The sequence below is a fragment of the Podarcis melisellensis genome, assembly GCF_964234715.1.
Source record: "Podarcis melisellensis genome assembly, chromosome: 14".
In the NCBI taxonomy this organism is placed as follows: Eukaryota; Metazoa; Chordata; class Lepidosauria; order Squamata; family Lacertidae; genus Podarcis; species Podarcis melisellensis.
Window position 1 is genome coordinate 45,009,514 of NC_138546.1, and position 22,204 is coordinate 45,031,717.

Here is a 22,204-nt window from a genome sequence, read left to right on the forward strand (position 1 = left end):
TTTCAAAGCACTTCTTCTGGCATCGAACCAAGAATTTAAAAAATGGTATAACACAATTAAGTTATTCTGTATCCATTGTTAATAAAAATTTGACCGAGCATAAAGCATAGTGCTTCTGACTTTAAATTATCTTCAGTGGTTTAGTTTAGTTTTAAAGGAGTGTTCATTTTGTGCTTCATTTTGGATTATTTATACTTTTACAGGAATGGTCTGAAGTTTTATGTGAACTGTCCTATGGTGGTGGCATAGAAATTCTTACATTTTAAAAAAGAAACAAAACTCCACAAGGTTGTTCTCTTCTGTGAAGCTAGAGTTTTTTCTGTATGCCTTAAAACATTTTCTATATTTAGAGGCAATCATCTGTTTTTATTTCTAACCACAATAAAAGAGAAATATCGTAAAGGAAATAAACAGACAAGATGATGAAGAGATGAGTTTGAACGTGTACAGACACATTTCATGCCATTTGACTACTGAAACTGCCAGAACTTCAAATATCTCTATTTTAGCAAATAACATTAAAATGAAAGAAGCTTGGCACTTATGGATGCTTCAAGGATCAGATCAGAGCTTTTCTGATCTCTTACTTGCTCAATAATTAAATTATTTCCCCTATTCTCATTAATTATTAACCTTCATGTTATTTATTAGCAGCTACTATTAAGACATAATTTGTATGTACGAAATGTTTTGTGGTTCTGTACGGGATAAACCTATTTCATTGTATACAAATTCTCTCTTTAGTTCAAAGAACTTTAAGAATCTTCCCACACTGGAAAGAATTCAACAGTACACAATAATCAGCATGGCATTTACATTTAAGAAACCAGCAATGATTCATCTGAAAAAATTATGTCAACTAATTTAGAAATGGCTCAACAATATCACCTAATTCAAAAGTAGTTCCATGTGCGGTCATACTCCAAGTACTTGATCTTCGGCCTTTAGTCACCATCACTGAGAACTCATACAAAGTGTTCGGTTTTAAGCCAGTTACTAAGAAGCTTAAAGTGGTGGTATTTGCAGTCTAAGAGAAAGCAAAGGGTCACAGAATGAGACACACTCTATTAAATATCCTGACTATGACAACAGTCTCTAGCATGATCTCATCCATATATCTCTATTCTCACAATATTAACAGCATTAATACAAAAAATTTCTAAGGCAGTTTTGAATTTCCATTTTTGTCCATTATTTGGGCATTTATCTTGATAGCTCATAGAAACATATGTTCAGAAATTTTTGTTAGTTTTAAATTTGGTTTGGCAAGTACCTTTGGACTCCACCTTTTGGTTACCTTGTATTTCGTGTTTGCAGGAATGTTCGTCTTCCAGCGTACTGTGTAGTAACGGGCATCCGAGACCTTCTGGTTCTTTGGCAGAGAGTTGTCTGCCCAGGTGATTCGAATGGTGTCATGGCTCAGTATGGAAGCCTGAACTCCCACAGGTGGCATCATGGGGGAGGGATCTGGCACTGGAGTGTACGGAGCATTAACAACAAATAAATCAACCTCAGAAGTGTCTAGGGAATTGATGGGTAAAAGTAGGGTATTACAATAAAAAAAGAAAGAAGGTGGCATTATATGTGAATAGAAACAAAAGGGGGAAATGCAGGGTAATACGATGAAATGAAAGGTGAGAAATGGAGAAAAAGAGAGAAAAGCCAGAGTTAATAGGCAACACAAGACCAGCATAAAAAGTTTTCAGTGATTATTTTGATTCCTCCCTAAAACACATGCCATAAGCAGAGTAGGCAAAGTTCGACACCTAAGAAGATTGCTACAAAAGTAAAAGATCACTGAATTTAAATTTTAATATCCATTTGAAACTGGTTACTAATTAAGATACTCAGCATTAGCTGCATTAAAGCACTATTTCATCCCATCTCTAAAAAGAGGGTGGAAGAACAAGGTAGAATTAGGATCAAATGGAGACAAGCTCATCTTCCAGACAGTATTAGTGGGGAGGGAGGGAACTGCTTGTGTTCAAGTTCACAGTAATTCACAAAACAGCAATATAAAAACACTTAAGATCTAGGAAACATGTTCAGCAACAAGAAAGGGAGTTCTTACCTTGGATTTTGTTTGTGAATCCAGATGAGGACATTCTTGTGATAGGAATGACACCTCCCTGGTGGTGACAGGCAGGATGCTAGACAAACTTCTGCCTCCTCTCCAGGTGGAGGTACCATCTCCCTCACCAGATCAACTGGCAGGGCAGATATGACCCCCACAGCTTAAACAAGCCCACTCAAACATGCAGTCAACAAAGAAAACATTGGGAATCTGGGAATCTCTTCTCCAGAGGGAAAGGCAGGAGGCATGGGTGAGCATCTGATGCCACTCATCCCTCTCTGCTCCCACTGGTGAGTAACTGACCCCCCCGACCCATTGCCTTGGATCCAGACCCTGCAGAGACAGAAATGTCAAGAGTCCAAAAGTTCACTCCCAGCAGACTCCTGCAGGGGCACAGCTGCTGAGGGGGGAGAAGTCATCAAAGAAATAAAAAAGGTCAGGGCCCCTCACACCATGAGAAAACGTGCCCACCAACCTGCCTCTGCTGAGAGTAAGAGAAGGGGAACAATGAGGCCAACAGCCCCAATACTGGGGGAGACCCTCTACAAATACTGAGGAAAAAACACCAAATATGAATACAGCACAAGGGGCAGAAAAAATTAAATGACAAAAAAAAAACAGAAGGGAAAACCCCCACTCCTGTCGAAACTGGTACCCCGCAAGACGAACGCCTCGCGAGACGAAAAACTCGCAAAACGAAAGGTTTTTTCGTTTTCGAGTTGCCTCGCAAGACGAATTTCCCTATGGGCTTTCTTCGCAAAACGAAGCTTGCCCAGGGGACAGCGGGTCTTCTCTTTTGAAGCAAGGGGCAGCGGGGAGAAGCGATCTTCTCCCCGCAGCCCCAGGTCCGGGGACAGCGGGAAGCGCTTCCCGCTGCCCCCGGACCTCTTTTGAAGCAAGGGGCTGTGGGGAGATCGCTTCTCCCCACCGCCCCTTGCTTCAAAAGAGGTCCGGGGACAGCGGGAAGCGCTTCGCGCTGCCCCCGGACCTCTTTTGAAGCAAGGGTTTGCGGGGAAAAGCGATCTCCCCGCAGCCCCTTGCTTCAAAAGAGGTCCGGGGGCAGCGGGAAGCGCAGCGCTTCTTACCCGCTGCCCCCGGACCTCTTTTGAAGCAAGGGGCTGCGGGGAGATCGCTTCTCCCGGTGCTCCGAAGCCGGGCGGGGGGGAGGGAACACCTGCCCCCACCGCCCGGCTTCGGAACGCTGCTCCGAAGCGGGGCGGGGGGGCGGGAACACCTGCCCCAGCCACCCCGCTTCGGAACGCTGCTCCGAAGCGGGGCGGGGGGGCGGGAACACCTGCCCCAGCCGCCCCGCTTCGGAACGCTGCTCCGAAGCGGGGCGGGGGGGCGGGAACACCTGCCCCAGCCGCCCGGCTTCGGAACGCTGCTCCGAAGCGGGGCGGGGGGGCGGGAACACCTGCCCCAGCCGCCCGGCTTCGGAACGCTGCTCCGAAGCGGGGCGGGGGGGGCGGGAACACCTGCCCCAGCCGCCCCGCTTCGGAACGCTGCTCCGAAGCGGGGCGGGGGGGGCGGGAACACCTGCCCCAGCCGCCCCGCTTCGGAACGCTGCTCCGAAGCGGGGCGGGGGGGCGGGAACCTCGCACCCCGCCGCCGGGCATCGGAACGATGCCTCGATGCCGGGCGGTAGGGCGGGAACCTCTCCCCCCGCCGCCAGGCATCGGAACGAGGTCCTGGACCTCTTCTGAAGGCAGGCGGGGGCAAAAGTCTTTGCTCCCCCCGCCTGCCTTCCCGGGACAGCAGAGACTTCTCCGCTGCCCCGGGCGATCTTAAAATGCTGGCGGGCGGGAGCGAAGCGTTCGCTGCCGACCCCCAGCATTTTAAAATCTCCTCGGGGCAGCGGAGACTTCGCTCCCGCCCGCCAGCATTTTAAAATCGCCCCGGGACAGCAGGGGCTTTTAAAATGCTGGCGGTCGGCAGCAAAGCCCTCCTGTCCCCGGAGCTTGCGGGGCGGGAGGTGGGAAGAAGGGCTTTTCTTCCCACCGCCAGCCTTCAGAACAGCCTTCTGAAGGCTGGCAGTGGGAAGAAAAGCCCTTGTCCCCCCCCCCCAGCCTTCAGAAGAGGTCGGGGGGCAGACTGTCCCCGGACCTGGTCTGAAGGCGGTTTCCCTAGGAACGCATTAATTGATTTTCAATGCATTCCTATGGGAAACCGTGCATCGCAAGACGAAAAAACCGCAAGACGAAGAGACTTGCGGAACGAATTAATTTCGTCTTGCGAGGCACCACTGTATCAATGGGACCCAATTAACAGCTGCTGAACCTCTTCAAAATGCATGTGGCTGAGGCCACCAAAATTATGCAGAGAATGAGTGATCTGGCTAGCGGGAATAGCTGGAATGCCTGACAGAAAAGGTGGGACCAAACCGGACAATCCGTCAGGGGATGGTCAGCTGAAAAGCCCAGACAGAAAGAGTAGGAAGCTGCAAAACACAGCCCCTTCCAAGCGTTCACAGAGAAAGAGCAGTCACAGATTGCTCTGAAAATGATATTCCCACCTAACTAGTTTATTGGTGGGGTAAGCAAAAACCTTCATTCTACTCCACCACAGCCAGAAACTGCTTTACAGAAATTTGGCCAACTGGCCACAGTACAAGAAAAAAAAAAAACACTCCATGAAAACTTATCAGGCCCAAACCTTTACCAACCACAGACAGTGCCAATCTGATGAGGGAGATTACTTCTCCCCGCTGGAGTGGAGGCAGAAGGCCTTGTAGGACACTGACTGTCACCACCAGGGGTTAGTGTCATCCCTATCAGAGGAATGTCCTCCATTTGGATCCAGAAAAATGCCCAAGGTTTTCTTTTGATGAATTCTGCCAAGCGACATGCTAGAAACTGACATTAGTCACAGGTGGAAAGTATCACAGGGGTTATTAGATTATTCTGCTTAAAAGCTAAAGTCAGCATATTCATAAGCAGTTTAACTCTAGATACTTATTATTCTGAATACCTATTTAATATAACAAGTATTTCAGAGAGAGTTAGAATAAGTGCACACAATACATGATGGTACAGCAGCGTTCCATTGGTGTTTTCTGCAGTAATGTGGACAACATACCCATCACATGTCAATGTATGTCTATAGAGGTTCAAAAGGCACAAGCATACATGTATGGATGTATTTGTGATTAGAAGATTGCAAAGTGAGAAATTCTGCATTAAAATATTGCATGAAAACAATGTAAACAAATGCATATAATTTGTGCATTGGTCAACATTAAAGTTTGACAGGAGCTCTTATAATGTAAATCCAAGGACTTGGACCAAACGTAAAATGGTTTGTGATTTAATATATTATTTACATAAAAATAATAAACCACAAACTGTAATACATTAAAGCAGCATCAATATCAAGATTCAAGGCTGCTTGTTTTGAGCTACAACAAAATAGGCAAGCATTATCTTTTACCTGTATAAGCCCTAGTCACTGCACTCTCATACAGCGGAATTCCTTCTCCAACATTGTTATAGGCTTTTAAAGTTATGACATAATGGGAGCTGGGATCTAAAGAAAAAGAAAAAAGAATATTATTTGATACTGCAAATTCTTAGTTATTTCTTCAATTGATGGTAAAATAGTTTCAGCCATACTTGGCAACTGAAAAAAATGAATCACGAGAGTATAAAATGAAAGTATTTTATTTCTTTCAGGTGTGAACTGCTGTTCTAGGGAAATATACATCCACTGTTGTTTTTAAAATCAGAATGAACCCTTTACACATAAAAAAGACCCAGATAAACTTAGCTATATTAATTCTGGCCTCATAACTAATCAATGCTAAAAACATGCCCTATAATATATTTGCTTTTTTATTGTTTTTGGACACCCTTAGTGTGGACGACGGAGGCAGCAAAATCAGGTGATAGAAAGTCAGTACTCTCAACACATACAAGTCAGCATTGCCTTTATACTTTTACTCAGAAAAATATCAAAGAAAAATGTAGTCATCAGTATTACTGTATTTCCCTTACCCAAATTCTCAATAGTGTAATATCGTTGCTTATAATCCACCTTGATGGTCTGTGCATGGGGGCTACCCACACCATACCCTATAGCATAACCTCTGACCACAATGTTCTGGTTTTCAGGTGGAGTCCAGCTCACAACAATACTAGTTACAAGTGGACGGACATGCAGGGAACTTGGAACCTCTGGAACACGAGATTCTATAATAAAGAAAGAACATGATTTAACTATATTAAACATTAAATGTGAAGCTTTTTATTAGCTTGTTAAGCAGTAATATTGAGTTCCTACACTTCTTCAACAATTTGAATAATTAAGGATTCAACAGAGTAAGAAAAAATAGCACAAAACCCCTGTTGTGGCTACTAGATAGTGCTAGCTGTGTATTGTATTGTATTGTATTGTATTGTATTGTATTGTATTGTATTGTATTGTATTGTATTGTATTGTATTGTACTGTACCCACTGTGTATTGTACAATATTTTCCAGGTCAAAATTGATTTTGAGGGGAATTGAAAAGGCCTTCAGAAACCCTCCATGGTCTTTTACATATTTCACATCTGTTAGCAAACCCAGTCAGAGATCCTGTAGTGAATGTGAAATGTCATTTAGGAAAACAAAGCCATCAGTGCAGTGTGGACACAGCCCTATTTGCTAAGGTGCTACAACAGCATGTCTTGTAATTCTGCACTGGCAACTTCATTGCTCACCAGTGCAAAACTTTTCCAATAGTCTTCCCTCCAGTTGTTTCACTGAAAATAATGCATTGTGGGTGGATAAGAATCCGCGCAATGGGATGAGCTCCTGTTGCTCTGTCCCAGCTTCTGCCAACCTAGTAGTTCAAAAGCATACCAGTGCGAGCAAATAAATAGGTACCTCTGTGGTGGGAAGGTAAATGGATAACAGACATATACACATATAGATGTGTGTCCATTCTGTATTACTTTCAATGGGATGTGTAATTTCATCCACTTTCTGCACTGGCTGCCTATAGGCTATTGAGCCAAATTCAAGGTAAAACTGTTGGTATATGAAGCCCTGAACAGCTTGAAACCAGCTTACTCAAGGGATGCCATGCACCTCATATACCTGCTCAATTGTTATGTTCAGCTGGAAAGGTAGGGTGCCACTTGATATTTGCCTTGATTCTATGAGTGTTTAGTATGTCTGAAATGAGGCTGTGGAACATATGCACATTAATATTATGCAAGCACAATCAGTACTTTGCTTCAAATGCCAAATCAAGACTCTTCTCTTTACACAGGGTTTTTCAGACGTATAGCTCAACAATTGCCTATTGTGTATAGTTTGTCCAGATGTTGACTAAGTATTCCTATGCTGTTTTCTGGATGTGCTATGTGCACTGCCTAGATACTTTGTTTAGTATGTGGTATATAAGCCTATAAATAAATAAGTAAATATACAAAAAAACCCCAAACTGCTGCAATCAAATTAAAATGCATGTCAGCCTAGTTTTCTCAGCAACAGGGATATGTTCCCCTCTCTCTTCCCGCTCTGCCCCACCCCCAATTCTCTATGCAAATACTTTTCATTTCCGGCAAAGGGGGGGGGGGGAATCTACACATTTCTCCCTGTGCATGCACTGTTAAAACACATTTTTAATAGTAACATTAATGGTGCGTCTTTATATCCATACCATCAAGATCACTTTCAAATGTTTCTGCTGACACCCAATCTGTAGGTAGTCCTGTACCATTGACTGTTAAAGCAGCCACCCGGAAGCTGTACTCTGTTCCTCGTTCCAGACCTGATACAAAAAAAATCAGCATTATGAAAATAAAACTCCCACAGTGAATATGATGCCATTACTTCCAATTAAAATATCAACAATTCATCCAACCCGATAGTTAAATAGCTTATTAAAATGAAACTAAGTGTGTGCCTAAATGAATATCCTATATAGTTGTTTTTTCGATGATATAATTTAGGTCAACTGTGACACAGATCTAGGAAGCTAAGTGTTTTACAATTTGGCCTTTCACCTCTTAGACTACTCAAGCATAACCTGAGGCTATGCATGGAAATCAACAATACTTGCAGTAGGACTCCAACTGATTCAATCCACACAGATTATCTGTCAGTTTGTGACAGGATTGACACATTACATTGACCTTCCCTGTAAGGCAACAGCAAAAGAGCATGTGGGCTACTTGTTTATGGCAAATTGGAAGACTTTGTTTTCAGAGGGTTTACTCATATTCTATCTGCAGAATAGGAACCCATTGTATGTCCTCTTCAAAGAGTACTTAATCCAAGTAAAAAATAAAGAGAGTTGATACCCAACCCATTCACATCATCATGAACCGCCTTAAATAAACCAGATTCCCATCATTTTAAACAATGCTACTCCTCCATGTATGTGAGCACTTATATTATTATTATTTTTTTACATTTATATCCTGCCTTTTCTTCATCATGCAATTCAAGGTGCCATATATGTGGCTCCTGGGGGGTCACCATCCAGGCACTGACCAGACTCAAACCTGCTTAGCTTCAGGAATGTGATGGCTGAATGTGCCTTCATGCTATACCCTGGGACTAAGTTGGTTGGACACAGAGGTCAGCTCAGCTTCACTGAACTGGTTAAAAGAAGTCTCGTTAGAAGGGGCATTCTAAATTACTTAATGGAACATTTTACACTTCTGAAAAATGGGAGTTAATTTATGTGTCTTTTAAAAACATATTTGCCTATTTATTTATTTGCCTCTCCATAACCAAGAGTTTAAGTTGGTTCACAACAATTCAACCAATAAAATCCAAATGAACAAAAAAAATTACTAAAAATTGAGTAATGGCAAATACAGTTAATTACGAATTAAATGCACAGGAAAATAAACTTAATTTGGCATCTAAGATAGTTAAGTTGGTGCCAAATGGATAGTTATAGGAGTATTATTATTATTATTAAATTTCTATACTACCTTTCAGCGAAGGATCATTGGGTGATTTACAATATAAAAAAAACAAAAATACGTAAACTAGTAACCAACAAAAGCAAGCATTCCATAACCAGGACCACATCCAACTCATCAGTGGCCAGACACCAATCCAGAACTTGCATGGTCTCACCAAACTCCAATGACAAGGAGAAATAGAACTGGGTATCATCTGCATATTGATAGCACAGGTTAGAAGGATATTCCTAGCTCAGTTGGGTCCCACTTCTGGGTCTGGGAAGACAGGGCTGAAGAGAAGAAGTGGGAACTACCCACTAATACCCAAGATGAATAAGGAACGAGTTTAAAAGGCAAAATGAACCAACTACAGTGAACACACAAACTACCGCAAGGCAACCAAGACAACAGTGAACAAAAGGACAAGGGTAATCAGCGGTGCCTGCAAAGCCACTTTTACTTACTCCTCACCTAATACCATATATGACATCAGGTATAGGAGAGATGGGAGTGACTTGATAAAAACAGCATAGTGTGTCAAATAGTGGGCTTAATCACACTTGTGGGCTGGAAGTTCCCCATTTTTGCTTTATTCCCAAGATTATTTTTGGCCTTCCATAAAATGCAGTCAACTCTTGGTGCTTTGGAAGCACTGCACAAGGTGCTTTGCAAGCTATCTGCTCAGCACTTCCCAACAGCCAACCACAGGGCAATGCTACCTCTGCAGTTTTGTTGGTTTGTTTACGAAAGAGCCCCACTTGAGATTTGGAAGTGGCTATATGAGTCTCTGTTCACACCTTTTATGAGGCAGTACAAAATTAATACCTGATCCTTGATTTGAGGCAACCTTTTGCCGTGCATCCTCTTTAACAGTTAAAGGGAGTCTCTCTGATGGCACACTTCCAGTACCTATTAATTGACTGGTGCGTAAAGTAGGCGTTCAAAGAAGGATGGTCTAGCCAAAGATCCAAACATGATTGGTGAGCATAGCGGCTTCTTCCTTCGTTATAGTATCAGCTGACTGACAGGTGTGTGGTAAAGTTGGTTGGGGGGGGGAGGAGAAAATTTTGATAGATTCAATTCCTCACCCCTTAAATAAAGGATGCTGCAGGATGGGGAATCATCTCACACCTTACAAGTAGGGCACTTTCAGTGCTCACGTCATTTATCCCAGTTGGTATCCATCCTGCATCACTGGTGGTTGTTTTTTTCAAAACGGTTTTAGTTACCAAAATTGGTTAATCTTACAGGATGCTTATAATATTATAATTATGTCCCTTTCAACAGTTATGCTGTTGTTTATATGTTTATGATTCTTCTGAGATTTTAAAAGTAACAACAACAACAACAACAACAACAGCATACAATACCACTTATAAAGACTATACTCTTTAGCAGTGGTATTGTACTGTGCCTGTACATCTCAGAAAAGATCTCTTTGCCCATCCTTACTATGAAAAGCACATGCTAAATAGCCTTGCTTAGAATAAAGAACCTGTAATTAGCTGACTCTACTTTTAGATGAAGAATGCATGCCTACTCACCTTCAATTAGCTGTGAAAGTTGTGTCCCAACAATACTCTCAGTCACATCGCTTTTGCGAGTCACTTTTCGGTAACGGATCTTATAGCCAGTAATTTGCCCATTGTGTGTTCCTGCAGGAGGGGGCTGCCAATGCATCATAATGCTCTGTGGGAAGTTAAAAGGCAGTATAAATCATGTTCTTTGCATTAAGCTATGCTAATTCTCATGCTTCATCAATCTCCATTAGACTGGTTCAGGAAACAATTTATATGTAATCTGCAATATTGTGTGCAAACTTACATAACACCTTAGGCATTAAAATGATGTATCTCGAAGCAGCTCTGCAGTTCAGGCTGCAGAGAACAGTATTTGATTTTTATACCCTCACATCTTAGGAATTAAGTAGCAGACCATGAACAATTTGCAGGCACTAGTATATGTCAATTCTGAATTTTATTTCTCTTCCATACCAAATAATCTCCAAAAGATACTCTGAAATATTGGAAATACTTGTATTCACTGTTTCTGAAGCAAAGAATTGCTTAACCAGCTGCACACTGAATAGAATAGAAGACACTAGACAATACCTGTTCCAGTGTTAAGCATGCAAACTGAAATTTTTGCCCAAAACATTCAAAAAATGTAGATGACCAAAGGAACCAGCTGATACATAGAAACAAAAAAATCGTTACTGCTCATAGGCTCAGCATTTGGGCTAAGAAAAACAGGCAACTCAGGATGATAAAGATCTATGATCTGGTTCACACACAACACTAAGTAAAACTATGAAATTTACATCTGCTTCACTCTTCCCATGGTCCTGCTGCTGCTGTACTAGTAAGAACTAAGCCATGGTTTGGCTTAGAATTTTCTGTATACCCAGGCATGGTTTGTGTCATTCCAAACAAACTAGAAACTGTAGCCAAGGTTTGTTCTAAGCCAAAAAGAATAATAATGTGCACACACCATCATGCTTGCTTGTTCATCCAAACCATAATTTGTAAATTGAGCTAATACATGGGGAATTGTCATGTGGAGAGTCCCCTTGGAAAACAAGTGCTAGAGGATCTGAGCTACTTCTATTCTTCAAGTCTATCTACAGAAACAAACTGAGAGTATCTTACCTTGGAGTTTTGCACTTCCAGAGTTAGATTTTGGGGCGCAGCACTGGGAACTAGAAACATTAAAGTAAGTTATTCAAGAGTGAGTGTCAAAATAAATTATATAAATGAATTAAGTTATATATAATTTATGATATTCTATATTGCCTCTCCATATTTATGGGATTCTTAGTAACAGACTACATATTTTACAGCATGAACCAGTCTTTGCACTGCACAGTATATAACCATCAGAGAGTAAACACTCAATAATGGACTGAGAACAGTAGTTTGCTTACAGGGAGCCAGAAAGGTCTGGGCCTCACCAATTTGTGGATAGGAACTATTTGCCGATTCTATATAAATTATGTGAGCAACTAGACAGGAAGGATATATATTTCATAAAGAGAACAATTTCTTTAAAGTCTACAAAAATGGCTATTGATATAATATACATACTCTGAAATACAGCAACATTAGTTTCTGATAGCCAGAGAATATTCCTCAATAAAAATTGAAAGCATGTTTCATTCTTAGACTTGACGGAGTCAACTTTTACCTTATCCTCACACACGAAGTTTACTTGACCTCAGAAAAGCACACCATGAGATATGGTTCTAGGCCAGTCAGAGCAGTTACTCATGTAGAGAGGCAATACAGTCTCTTCGGAGGACAGGGCATTCTTTTGCATTGCCGCACTGGGCATGGTTGAATAATCCAGCTGCACCCTATTCAGAATTACTGTGTATCTGTGGAGGCTGACAGGAAGGCAGCTAGGCCAGGGCAGGGAATCATGCAGCAGTCTATGTAGGTAAGGTCACTCATAGAAGTATTTGATTCTTTAATTTCCTTTTTGCAGAACGCTAAGTGGCCCAGCACCTTAAGAACTTTAGCAATATTTATTTCAACTGCAGTCTAAAGATGTGTAGAGCAAACTGGAGAACTGTATAAGATATAGTCTCATCATGTTACTAGTATTGCATTGATCCTATGAAAACATTCTGTGAATGTGAAATCACTTTGCTGCACACACAGAAACCCAGACAATATGCTGTAATTCTACAAACAGAAATCAGCCCAAATAGTGAATTTAAGAATTTCTATCATACTTACAACCAAATCGCAACAGCACATCATGATGTAATAAAATCAGCTGCTTTAAAATATGTACTGGCTTAAAACATTTATCCTCAATGGGTATGTAAAGAATTGTAAGAAAGTAAAGAATGATGAAAAATTAAAAGAAAGAAATGAGTAATAAAATGCTGAATGTGACAGATAACTGTGTTGGCCCATAAGAAAATATCCAATAACAGGCCAACCATAATGCCACAAAATGGTGTGCAAGATTTTGAATTCGCCCTAAGTCTTCTTCAAAGCAAGGATGAAGAGAAGAGAAAACTTGGCTGGTGGTAACATCTGGTAGTCTGCAACTGGCAGATTGTGGGAGAAATCAGTCAAACAAGTAAGATTCATTCAGATTGCACTAAGATAGTTGTAACCTAACAATGGCTGGTGGGAGCAGTTGGCTCTGTAATTTCAGAGCTGGAGAATCTGCCATTGTTGTGTTTCTTTTTCCTGTATAGTACCATAATGCAGAAACTAAACTTGGCAATTAAACATCCATTTAAATTAGGAAATTGTCTGCAATTTGTTTGTAATCAGAAGATACTCACCATCTGACAGAGTTCGAACAACAACATCTTGTGTGGAAACTCCTGGACCATGTTTATTGTAGGCCACCACTCGAAAACTATATTCTGTGTATTTTTTCAAACCACTGATTGTATAGGAAAGACCTCCAACATCAATGTCCTATATTTGAAAAGATGTAAACCGGGATGCATCTTTTTTAAAACACCCAGGGATTAAAAGACTACTGCTACGAATGCTTTGTTCATTTCTGTTCATCATAAGCTCTAGATCATTGTTAGATAATCAAGAACAAGCCACACTGAACCTCAGATTCACATTTCCTTCTACCATCTGTGCATGAGCAGAGTGAAAGCTTTCACGTATATAAATTAGGGGAGCTGTGGTTTATTCTAACTCGAGTTGGATAACAAAGCTGGCGATCAAACTATGCTTTGCTAGCCTGCTTTGTAAACTAACTAGGGTTAAAATAAACAGTAGTTCCCAGAGTTCATATGTAATATACCGTAGATTCCGGCATATTAGGCGGCTGGGCGTATTAGACTACCCTCCAAATTGGCAGCTGTAATTTGGGGGGGTCGTCTAATATGCCCAGTCGCCTAATACGCTGGGCAGCTCTGCGCCGGGAGAAAGCCGCCCGGCGCGGAGCTGAGTCTGCTGGCTCGCTGCTGCTGCTTCCAAAGCAGCAACAGGGGGTGCGCTCAGCTCCGCGCCGGGAGAAAGCTGCCTGGCGCGGAGCTGAGCCTGCCAGCTTGCTGCTGCTTCCGAAGCAGCAGCGGTGGGTGGCGGGCTCCTTGCCGGGTGGCTTTCTCCCAGCGCGGAGCCCACCCACCTTATACCAGACGTATAAGGCGACCCCCAACTTTTTAACCTCTTTTCCAGGGGTAAAAAGTCGCCTTATAAGCCGGAATCTACGGTAAAACTGAAGTTTACTTAAAATTGAAATTGAAAGTGAGGAGGGAAAGCTCAGTACTTGCTGTGGCACATTCTATATAATATACCCATGGTTTAGATGGCTGTCTGAAAAAGGCTACCATAGTAAGTTTCTTTCTTTCGTTATTTATTTTAAAATGTCTAAACGACACACACACACACACACAATTAAAACACAGTGCAGAGTCCTGTCCAAAGAAATCTCCATGGCTATCAAAAATATTATACAGCCATACCTTGGTTTTCAAATAGAATGCGTTCCGGGAGTCCATTCGACTCCCAGAACCGTTTGAAAACCAAGGCATGGCTTCCGATTTGGCTTCCCAAAATCATTCGAAAACCGGAACACTTACTTCCGGGTTTTGATCGTTTGAGAGATGATTTGTTCGGGAGCCAAGGCATTTCAGATCCAAAATATGACTGAAATGTTTGTCACACCTTTGAAAATGTTCTTTGTCTCTGTTCACCCAGCGGCTGTTGCCTCAGTGGCATAACAAATATGATGGCTTAGCAATGTTATGAAGTCAGTCAGGCTTGGCTATATGCTTTCTTCACCAAAGGCAAACAAATCTATTTTGAGTTAGGGCAAATCTATTTTGAATTAGATTAGCCATGTGCATGATTCTAGCCAATCAGGAAAGTAACGGCGGAACTTCCTGAATATGTGAACATTCTGGTCCTGACATTCATTTGGTAGGGGGCTGTTTTCAAAGTTAAATGTGTTTTGACAAAATCAAACCCCCATGGCTCAACACTAGTTGAAATAAATGACCTGCAGGCTATCTAGTTAAATAAAAATGGCAATAAAAAAGTGGTAAGGCATTTAAGTAAATCAATGGATGCTTTTTGTAAAAGAAAACTAGTACATGTTTATGAGAATCTCATTTGTTTATCTCGGGGTGGCTAAATAATAACTGATCATATGTGACTATTGTTCATGCTAGCTGGGGGTGATGGAATTAGAGTCCATAAACATTTGGATTCTACCCTGTTTACCTACAATAGCTTTAATACTTCAAAGAGTGAAACTTCAAAAAGTGAAACTAGAATTTGTCTAGCAACTGCAACATGTCCATTTGCTGCAAAATATTAAAAGGTATTCTCTCCTACTGTTTGTTAATAAAATCCAACAAAATAACATCCAAATTCTGAAATGAGAACTATAATGAAAACAGTAATCTTACTACAGGTAAAAAAAGCCTAAAGTTCTGCTAATATTATGCTATGCATCATACCTGCTCATTGTCTGCTCCCTTCTCCATGTAGTACAGCTTGTAGTTTTGGATTTCACCATTGCCAGATAAAGGTGTTGCCCAACTAATAGTGATTGATGTAGGTGAGTTTGCATATGCTCGAATATTAGGGGCCGGGCCAGGAAGCTGAACTGAAAAATAAACAAGATGTATTATAAGTATTACTAAAAAAAAAAAAAAAATTCATTACACTTTATATTGCATATCTGAAGCAAAGAGCTCTTAAATTCTGTTTTATATATATATATATATATATATAAATTTTTATTAAATTTTTCCTTTACAAATAAATCCATACAACCATGTTTACAAATTTGCTACTTTTTGAACTTCCACCAGCACCTCCCTCAATCATCCATTTTTCTTATCTTCATGCATTTTCTATATGCTATTGGCAATTTAATATTAACCTTCCATCTCTGTTTCTTTTTTACAATATACCTTGTACTATTACAAAGCCTCCTTAAAACCCACTAGCGTTGTCTGTTCGTCACATATAGTTTTCAGATAATCCGTGAACTTTCCCCAGTCCTAAACAGAATTTAAGTGAAACAGTGTGAATGGATATGTTCTGGAACCAATTTGGCTCTCCATGAATTGAGCACACAGCTGAATCATGCTAATTCCTTTCCACTGGTTCGGATGTTAAATTATACCTTGATTTATTGTGTTGGGAATGAGCCATAGAAAATCTCAGGCTAACATGCTTGCTTCCACTTCTGTAATCTTTGCTTCCATTTTTGATTATCCACAGCTTGTTGTTTCATGTAAATCCACAAAAAGTGCAACCCATTTTCTTTGAAACAATTGAAACTTCAACCAATGGGTTATGAACACAGCTTATTTCAACAAATTATAGTTAAAATTAACTAATTTAGGGTACAGATGCAACATTAACCTGTGGTTAATAAAAAATGGAAGTGAAAGCATTCAAACTGCCCAATATGCCAATTTCCTGGCTGAACATCAATAATAAGATACGGGAAAAGTGAATCTTTAATGAGCACTGAAACAAACAAAGAACAAAAAAATGTGAATCAACCTACCCAACCTAAAATGGATGTTGAAAATAGAAGACAAAGAATGGCCAGACTTTAGCAATTAAAAATGTTTTAGAGAGGCAATTTTTATGCTAAATTGGTTTTTTAAAAGGCCATGCTTAAGTTGATTGTGGTATCTCATATCATAATTCAAACTTGGGAGTTTTTAAAGCAGATTTGACTTCTATGCTCTATGATTCTATGCTCCATAACTTCTTTTTCTTCCTGACATAAGTGTACTTTGTGCTTCATCTCAAGTATAATGAGACTGTGCAAGAAGCTTAACATTGCCATAAAACTATTTGCATCCAAAGATAAACTTAAATTGAATTTTATCCGTAAGGGATTATCCGATGCAAGATTAGATTGTACACATGCTTAGAACATGATCCAGCAAAAACTAAACTTCCTTTGTTACTATGCAGGCAGAAGTCTTATATTTTAAATACTGCTAATTTCAACATAAGAATTAGTCTGCAATCCTAAACACACTTGCTAGGTATTAAGCACTATTGCACAAAGTGGAAATTATTTAGAGTGAATATGCATACGATTGTCCTATTAATAATATGCTGAGATTTTTTTACAATATAGGCTTAGAAGTAGTAATAATAATAATTTTTATTTATACCCCGCCCTCCCCAGCCAAGCCCAGGCTCAGGGCGGCTTACAAGCAATAATAAAAACAAGTTGATGATTACAACTTAAAAACTAAATTAAAATACAACATTAAAATAATGAAACATTAAAATATTAAAATGTAGCCTCATTGCAGGAGGAGAAGGAAAAGAAAAAAGAAAGAGGGAGGGAATAAAATTAGCTCCAAGCCAAAGGCCAGGCAGAACAACTCTGTCTTATAGGCCCAGCAGAAAGAAATCAGATCTTGCAGGGCCCTGGTCTCATGAGGCAGAGCGTTCCACCAGGCCGGAGCCAGAGTTGAAAAGGCCCTGGCTCTGGTTGAAGCTAATCTAACTTCCTTAGCGACCGGGACCACTAGGGTGTTGCTATTTATGGACCTTGAGGCTCTCCGTGGGGCATACCGGGAGAGGCAGTCCTGTAGGTATGAGGGTCCTAGGCCGTGAAGGGCTTCAAAGGTCAAAAGCAGCACCTTAAATCTGAACCTGTACTCCACCGGGAACCAGTGCAGCTTGAAAAGCAGTGGGTGAATATGCTCCCATGGCAGAGACCCCATGAGGAGCCTTGCTGCAGCATTCTGCACCCACTGGAGTTTCTGGGACAGCTTCAAGGGCATCTCTAAATCATTAAAATAGACAACTGACTTTAACATAACATGAACATATCTTAAAGGAACCAGGCTTAAGTGATACAAGTGTGATCATACAGAATTATATAGCAAGTTAATCAGAGCACAGCCACCACTGCATTGTGTGAAAAGGATAAAAACAAACATTTTATCACCATCTGCCACAGCAACAGCAACAAACAGGGTGGAAATGTTTAAAGCTTACCCTCAGGTTGTGTTGCCACCTTAAGTGGCAATGAACTTTCTCCAGGCCCGTGTTTGTTTTGAGCTACCACTCTGAAAATATACACAGACTCAGGCATCAAGTTTTGAATTGTCACTTGCATTTCTCCAGGATGGCTTGTGTTTTCAACACGCTCCCTTAAAAAAAAAAAAAAAGGCACATGGGAAAAGACTTGAGGTTAGAAAATATTTGGTACACATAAGCAGTAAATGACAGCACCACAGGGAAGGTATTAGTTCAGAATAATGTTCACAGGACAGAGTAATGGCAAAGTAATGATGAGGGAGATGGGATTTGCTTATCTGTAAGTGTTATTCTTTGAGTTGACCTCTGCACAGTTGCAGATGTCTCTCCCAGACCTACCTGAAGATGCCAGAGAATAAACCTGAGATGATCTGCATACAAAGCATGTGCTCTCTCACTAAACCATAGGCATTCCACAGCTTCCAACATAATTAAAGAACTTCCCAGCTCAAGTAGTTTTGATGTCCCACAAAAGCAAAGCTCCCAAAATAAGTGCTATAACTAGGACAGCCAGCATTCATGTTTGATTCTTCTAGTAATACATGATTCCTCACTTTTAGGGTATTCTCAAAGAATAGCATTCACAATTCAGAAACAAAGCCGATTCAATGGCTCTAAGGTCCAAACAACTCATCTGCAAAGTCAGTTCTTGAAGTTTCAATAATATTTTTTCCATGTGTGTTCTTAAGAGTGCAATAGACAGACACAAATTGGTTTTTCCTCATCAGATACTCTCACAAGAAGCAAGGCAAGAGGCAAACAGGATGAAGCCACAAGTTATCTGACACCATCTCATCCTTATTTCTTCACTCTGAAAATTCAAGTTGAGCCCATGTATCTCCAAGCAACTACATAAAATGTGTCTTTCTTTTTTTAAAAAAGTCACAGCATTTTATTTTAGTTGGAAAGTTCTGAACTTCTTACCAGGCCTTTGGAGTGGTACAGGTAAGAAATCTAAAACTTAAAAACAGTCAAGTAAAGAAATTACTATATTGTAAATTTTTTATATAAAAAAGTAAATTATACCTGTTTACGGTTTCCCTGGTGTAGAACACAGAGTAGGTGAGATTGTCTCCATGAGGATCGGATGCAGGTGTTCTCCAGGTCAGCTTGATGAAGCGGGTAGAGACAAGGGAAGCCACAACATCTCGAGGGGCAGAAGGCAACGGTCCACTTGTAGCTGGTGCTAGATGGTCAGTAGTGGCACTGGTCAGTGAAGTGGGAGGTAATGTTGGGATGGCAACATCTTGTCATGTGCAAACATTGGGGAATATGAAGGGCATACATCACGACGATTTAAAGAGAAAACAGAAAAAACCAAAAAAGAAATAAACAAAACCACGATGGGAAACAAAACAAAATGAACACACAAAAAAGGCCATTAAACTGAAGGTTGGCATGCAGGCAAAAAAGGTAACTACTGAAAAATAATGGGAAATATCAAAGGAGACATCACTATAGAGCAGGCAGTCAAATCTCCATTATAATGGAAGTGGGAAGGGAAGGGTGAAAATTGAGGATAAAGTAGCACCTCAGAATGAAAACATCAGTTTGACATTTAAGCTTTTTTTGCACTGAAATATTTATTAGAAAATCATTAAATTTGCAATCAAATAAGCATAATTCAAGAAGAACTTCAATTTTTCTTTGAATAACTGAAAAAACAAGTTTATACTAGTCATAAGAATAAAATAGACATTGATTAGCTTGGTGTAGTGATTTTTTTGTGCATATTTTAAGTTGCTCAGTTGTGAATTCATCTATTAAAGGAGTGTGAGAATCCTAAGGTAGTTTGAAACCATTTCCAACTAGCATGTGAAGAATATGAACAGGAGATTCACTAACCCCTACCCCCAAAGAGTTTCAATCTTTCACTCCAGTAACATGTTCTCTTCATGAATCATTATTCCTCATGATTAAACAGCACCTAGCTATCGTGCTGCATGCCATCATTATGAGAGCAAGCCTGGCATTCTTAATTTCACAAATTATTTGAAGTGCCACTGCATTAAAATAAGAATAACAATGAACAATTAACTTCTTTTTTTAATTTTATTGTAAGCTCCTTGAGCATTAATAGAAAAAGGATGAAAGTATTTTAAGATGAAAGTGAATTAATTGAAAATATGAAGGGTGCGTATGTGTGTGTACAAACACATTTTATATGTACACAACCAACCAACCAACCAACCAACCAACCAACCAATGAAAATATTCAGAAATGAGAGCAAGCATTTATTTTTAAACAGCTTGTACAATCAATTCTAAGGAAGACCTAGAAATAAGGCTTCCCTGTTTCGAGAGAATCTTTACATAAATAGTTCTTTATATTTTGAATCCCTGCAATATATTTCCATGTATATCTACCTTCAAGGATATTTGAAAGAAATGGTGCAGTACAGCTAAAATTATTGTGCAATTAGCTGCCTCTTTTTGCTTTTAATTCTACTCCAACAGTTCAGAAGATTATTTAATAATTTCATGCAACTGAAAGCTCAATTAAGTAGATAATATGGAGCTCTGGCCAATAAACACTGCTGAGGCTCATCTAATTTAAGAATAGATTCAATTAGAAGTATTTATTATTGTAAATTAGCTAAAACATGAACATTTTACTACGAATAGAAAATTATGCAATGTTTTACTGCCTTATGTTTTAATTATTTGTAAGCTGATTTAAGCACTGAAATGGCAGAAAATGGCCCAGGATTTCTCAAAGTAATAGAGGCTAAATGGATAAGAATACGGGACACAAGAGGAAGGTGCCTTATCAAATGATGTGTGGGGGCAGATTGCAAAAAGTCAACTAAGTACCCAGGGAAGTAAAAAATATACTGATTAAATGCCTTTGTAGGGTTTTTCTTTTAACAACATGATTGAGAAAAAGTAAAGAAAAACAGAATAGGAGGAGATATTTCTATGCCAAGGTAACTTGCTGTGCCCAGATTATTGAACCACCTGGGAATAGCACACAGGAGAAAGGGTCTCTTTTCTGAGTGACACCAGTGAGGGCGGCAAATGGACTATGTCTGGAGACAGGTGGAGGATGGTCAACGGATTGAGGCTGAATCCCAACAAGACAGAGGTACTGTTTCTGGGGGACATGCAGGTGTGGGAGACTCCCTGGTCCTGAATGTGGTAACTATGCTCCTAAAGGACCAGATGCACAACTTAGGGGTCATTTTGGACACACAGCTGTCCATGGAAGCGTAGCTCAATTCTATGTCCAGGGCAGCCGTCTACCAGCTCCACTTGGTATGACGGCTGAGACCCTGCGCCCTGTCTCGCCAGAGTAGTACATGCTCTGATTATCTCCCGCTTGGACCACTACAGTGCGCCCTATGTGGGGCTACCTTTGAAGGTGCCTCGGAAACTAAAATTAATCCAGAATGTGGCTGCCAGAATGATGACTGGGAGTGGCCGCAGGGACCATATAACCTTGGCTCTAAAAGATCTACATTGGCTCCCAGTATGTTTCTGAGCACACTTCAAAGTGTTGGTGCTGACCTTTAAAACCCTAAATGGCCTCAGCCCAGTATATCTGAAGGAGCGTCTCCAACCCCATTGTTCAGCCCGGACTCTGAAGTCCAACTCTTCAGGCAGTTCCCTCACTGCAAGAAGTAAAGTTACAGGGAACAAGGCAGAGGGCCTTCTTGGTAGTGGCACCTGCCCTGTGGAATGCCTTCCCATCAGATGTCAAGGAAATAAACAACTATCTGACATTTAGAAGACATATGAAGACAGCCCTGTATCAGGAAGTTTTTAATATCTGATGTTTAACTGTGCTGTTTTTTCTGTTGGAACCCAGTCAGATGGGCCAGCTACAAGTAATAAATTATTGTTGTTGTTACTTATCATTAGCGTTAGCACAACTAGGTTAGGAGGGCAAAATGTATGATGGTGAGGTAACTTTTTTCTGTTTCAACACCAATAAAAGACTAAACAAATATTTTCAAGTTTATACAAAACGTTTTACTACTGTACACTAACACATTCACAATCTTTTCGAAGAATACTTTTCCTTATGAGACAGCGAAACAATTACTGTCTTTAATTAGTTGTCCTGAGAGCTGAATTCAATATTCACTAAATATCATTTTTTCTTTAAAATTGTATAGTCTCCGTCTCCCTTCATTAACCCTAATGAAAACTCATTAGCATAACCATTATGACTAAACTCCATAATTTGATCATCTGTTCCCAAATAGAAAGATTG

The 22,204-nt window shown here is 40.3% G+C and overlaps 1 protein-coding gene across 8 annotated transcripts in view; it reads right to left on the reverse strand.

Annotated features, from left to right (window-relative positions):
- Positions 1-22,204, reverse strand: part of NEO1 (neogenin 1) — a 105,182-nt gene that overhangs the window by 27,533 nt on the left and 55,445 nt on the right. For 4 of the 8 annotated variants that reach the window (XM_081887591.1, XM_081887585.1, XM_081887586.1 and 1 more), the window contains exons 8-18: positions 19,015-19,234; positions 17,947-18,101; positions 15,420-15,568; positions 13,275-13,413; positions 11,623-11,672; positions 10,519-10,663; positions 7,717-7,827; positions 6,064-6,258; positions 5,501-5,596; positions 1,298-1,521; positions 889-1,027 (exon numbers count right to left, since the gene is read on the reverse strand). In XM_081887591.1, the coding sequence (XP_081743717.1) occupies positions 889-1,027; positions 1,298-1,521; positions 5,501-5,596; positions 6,064-6,258; positions 7,717-7,827; positions 10,519-10,663; positions 11,623-11,672; positions 13,275-13,413; positions 15,420-15,568; positions 17,947-18,101; positions 19,015-19,234 (1,623 nt within the window). The remainder of the gene's footprint in view (positions 1-888; positions 1,028-1,297; positions 1,522-5,500; positions 5,597-6,063; positions 6,259-7,716; positions 7,828-10,518; positions 10,664-11,622; positions 11,673-13,274; positions 13,414-15,419; positions 15,569-17,946; positions 18,102-19,014; positions 19,235-22,204) is intronic. The other 4 variants (XM_081887592.1, XM_081887589.1, XM_081887590.1 and 1 more) reach the window with 2 other exon arrangements.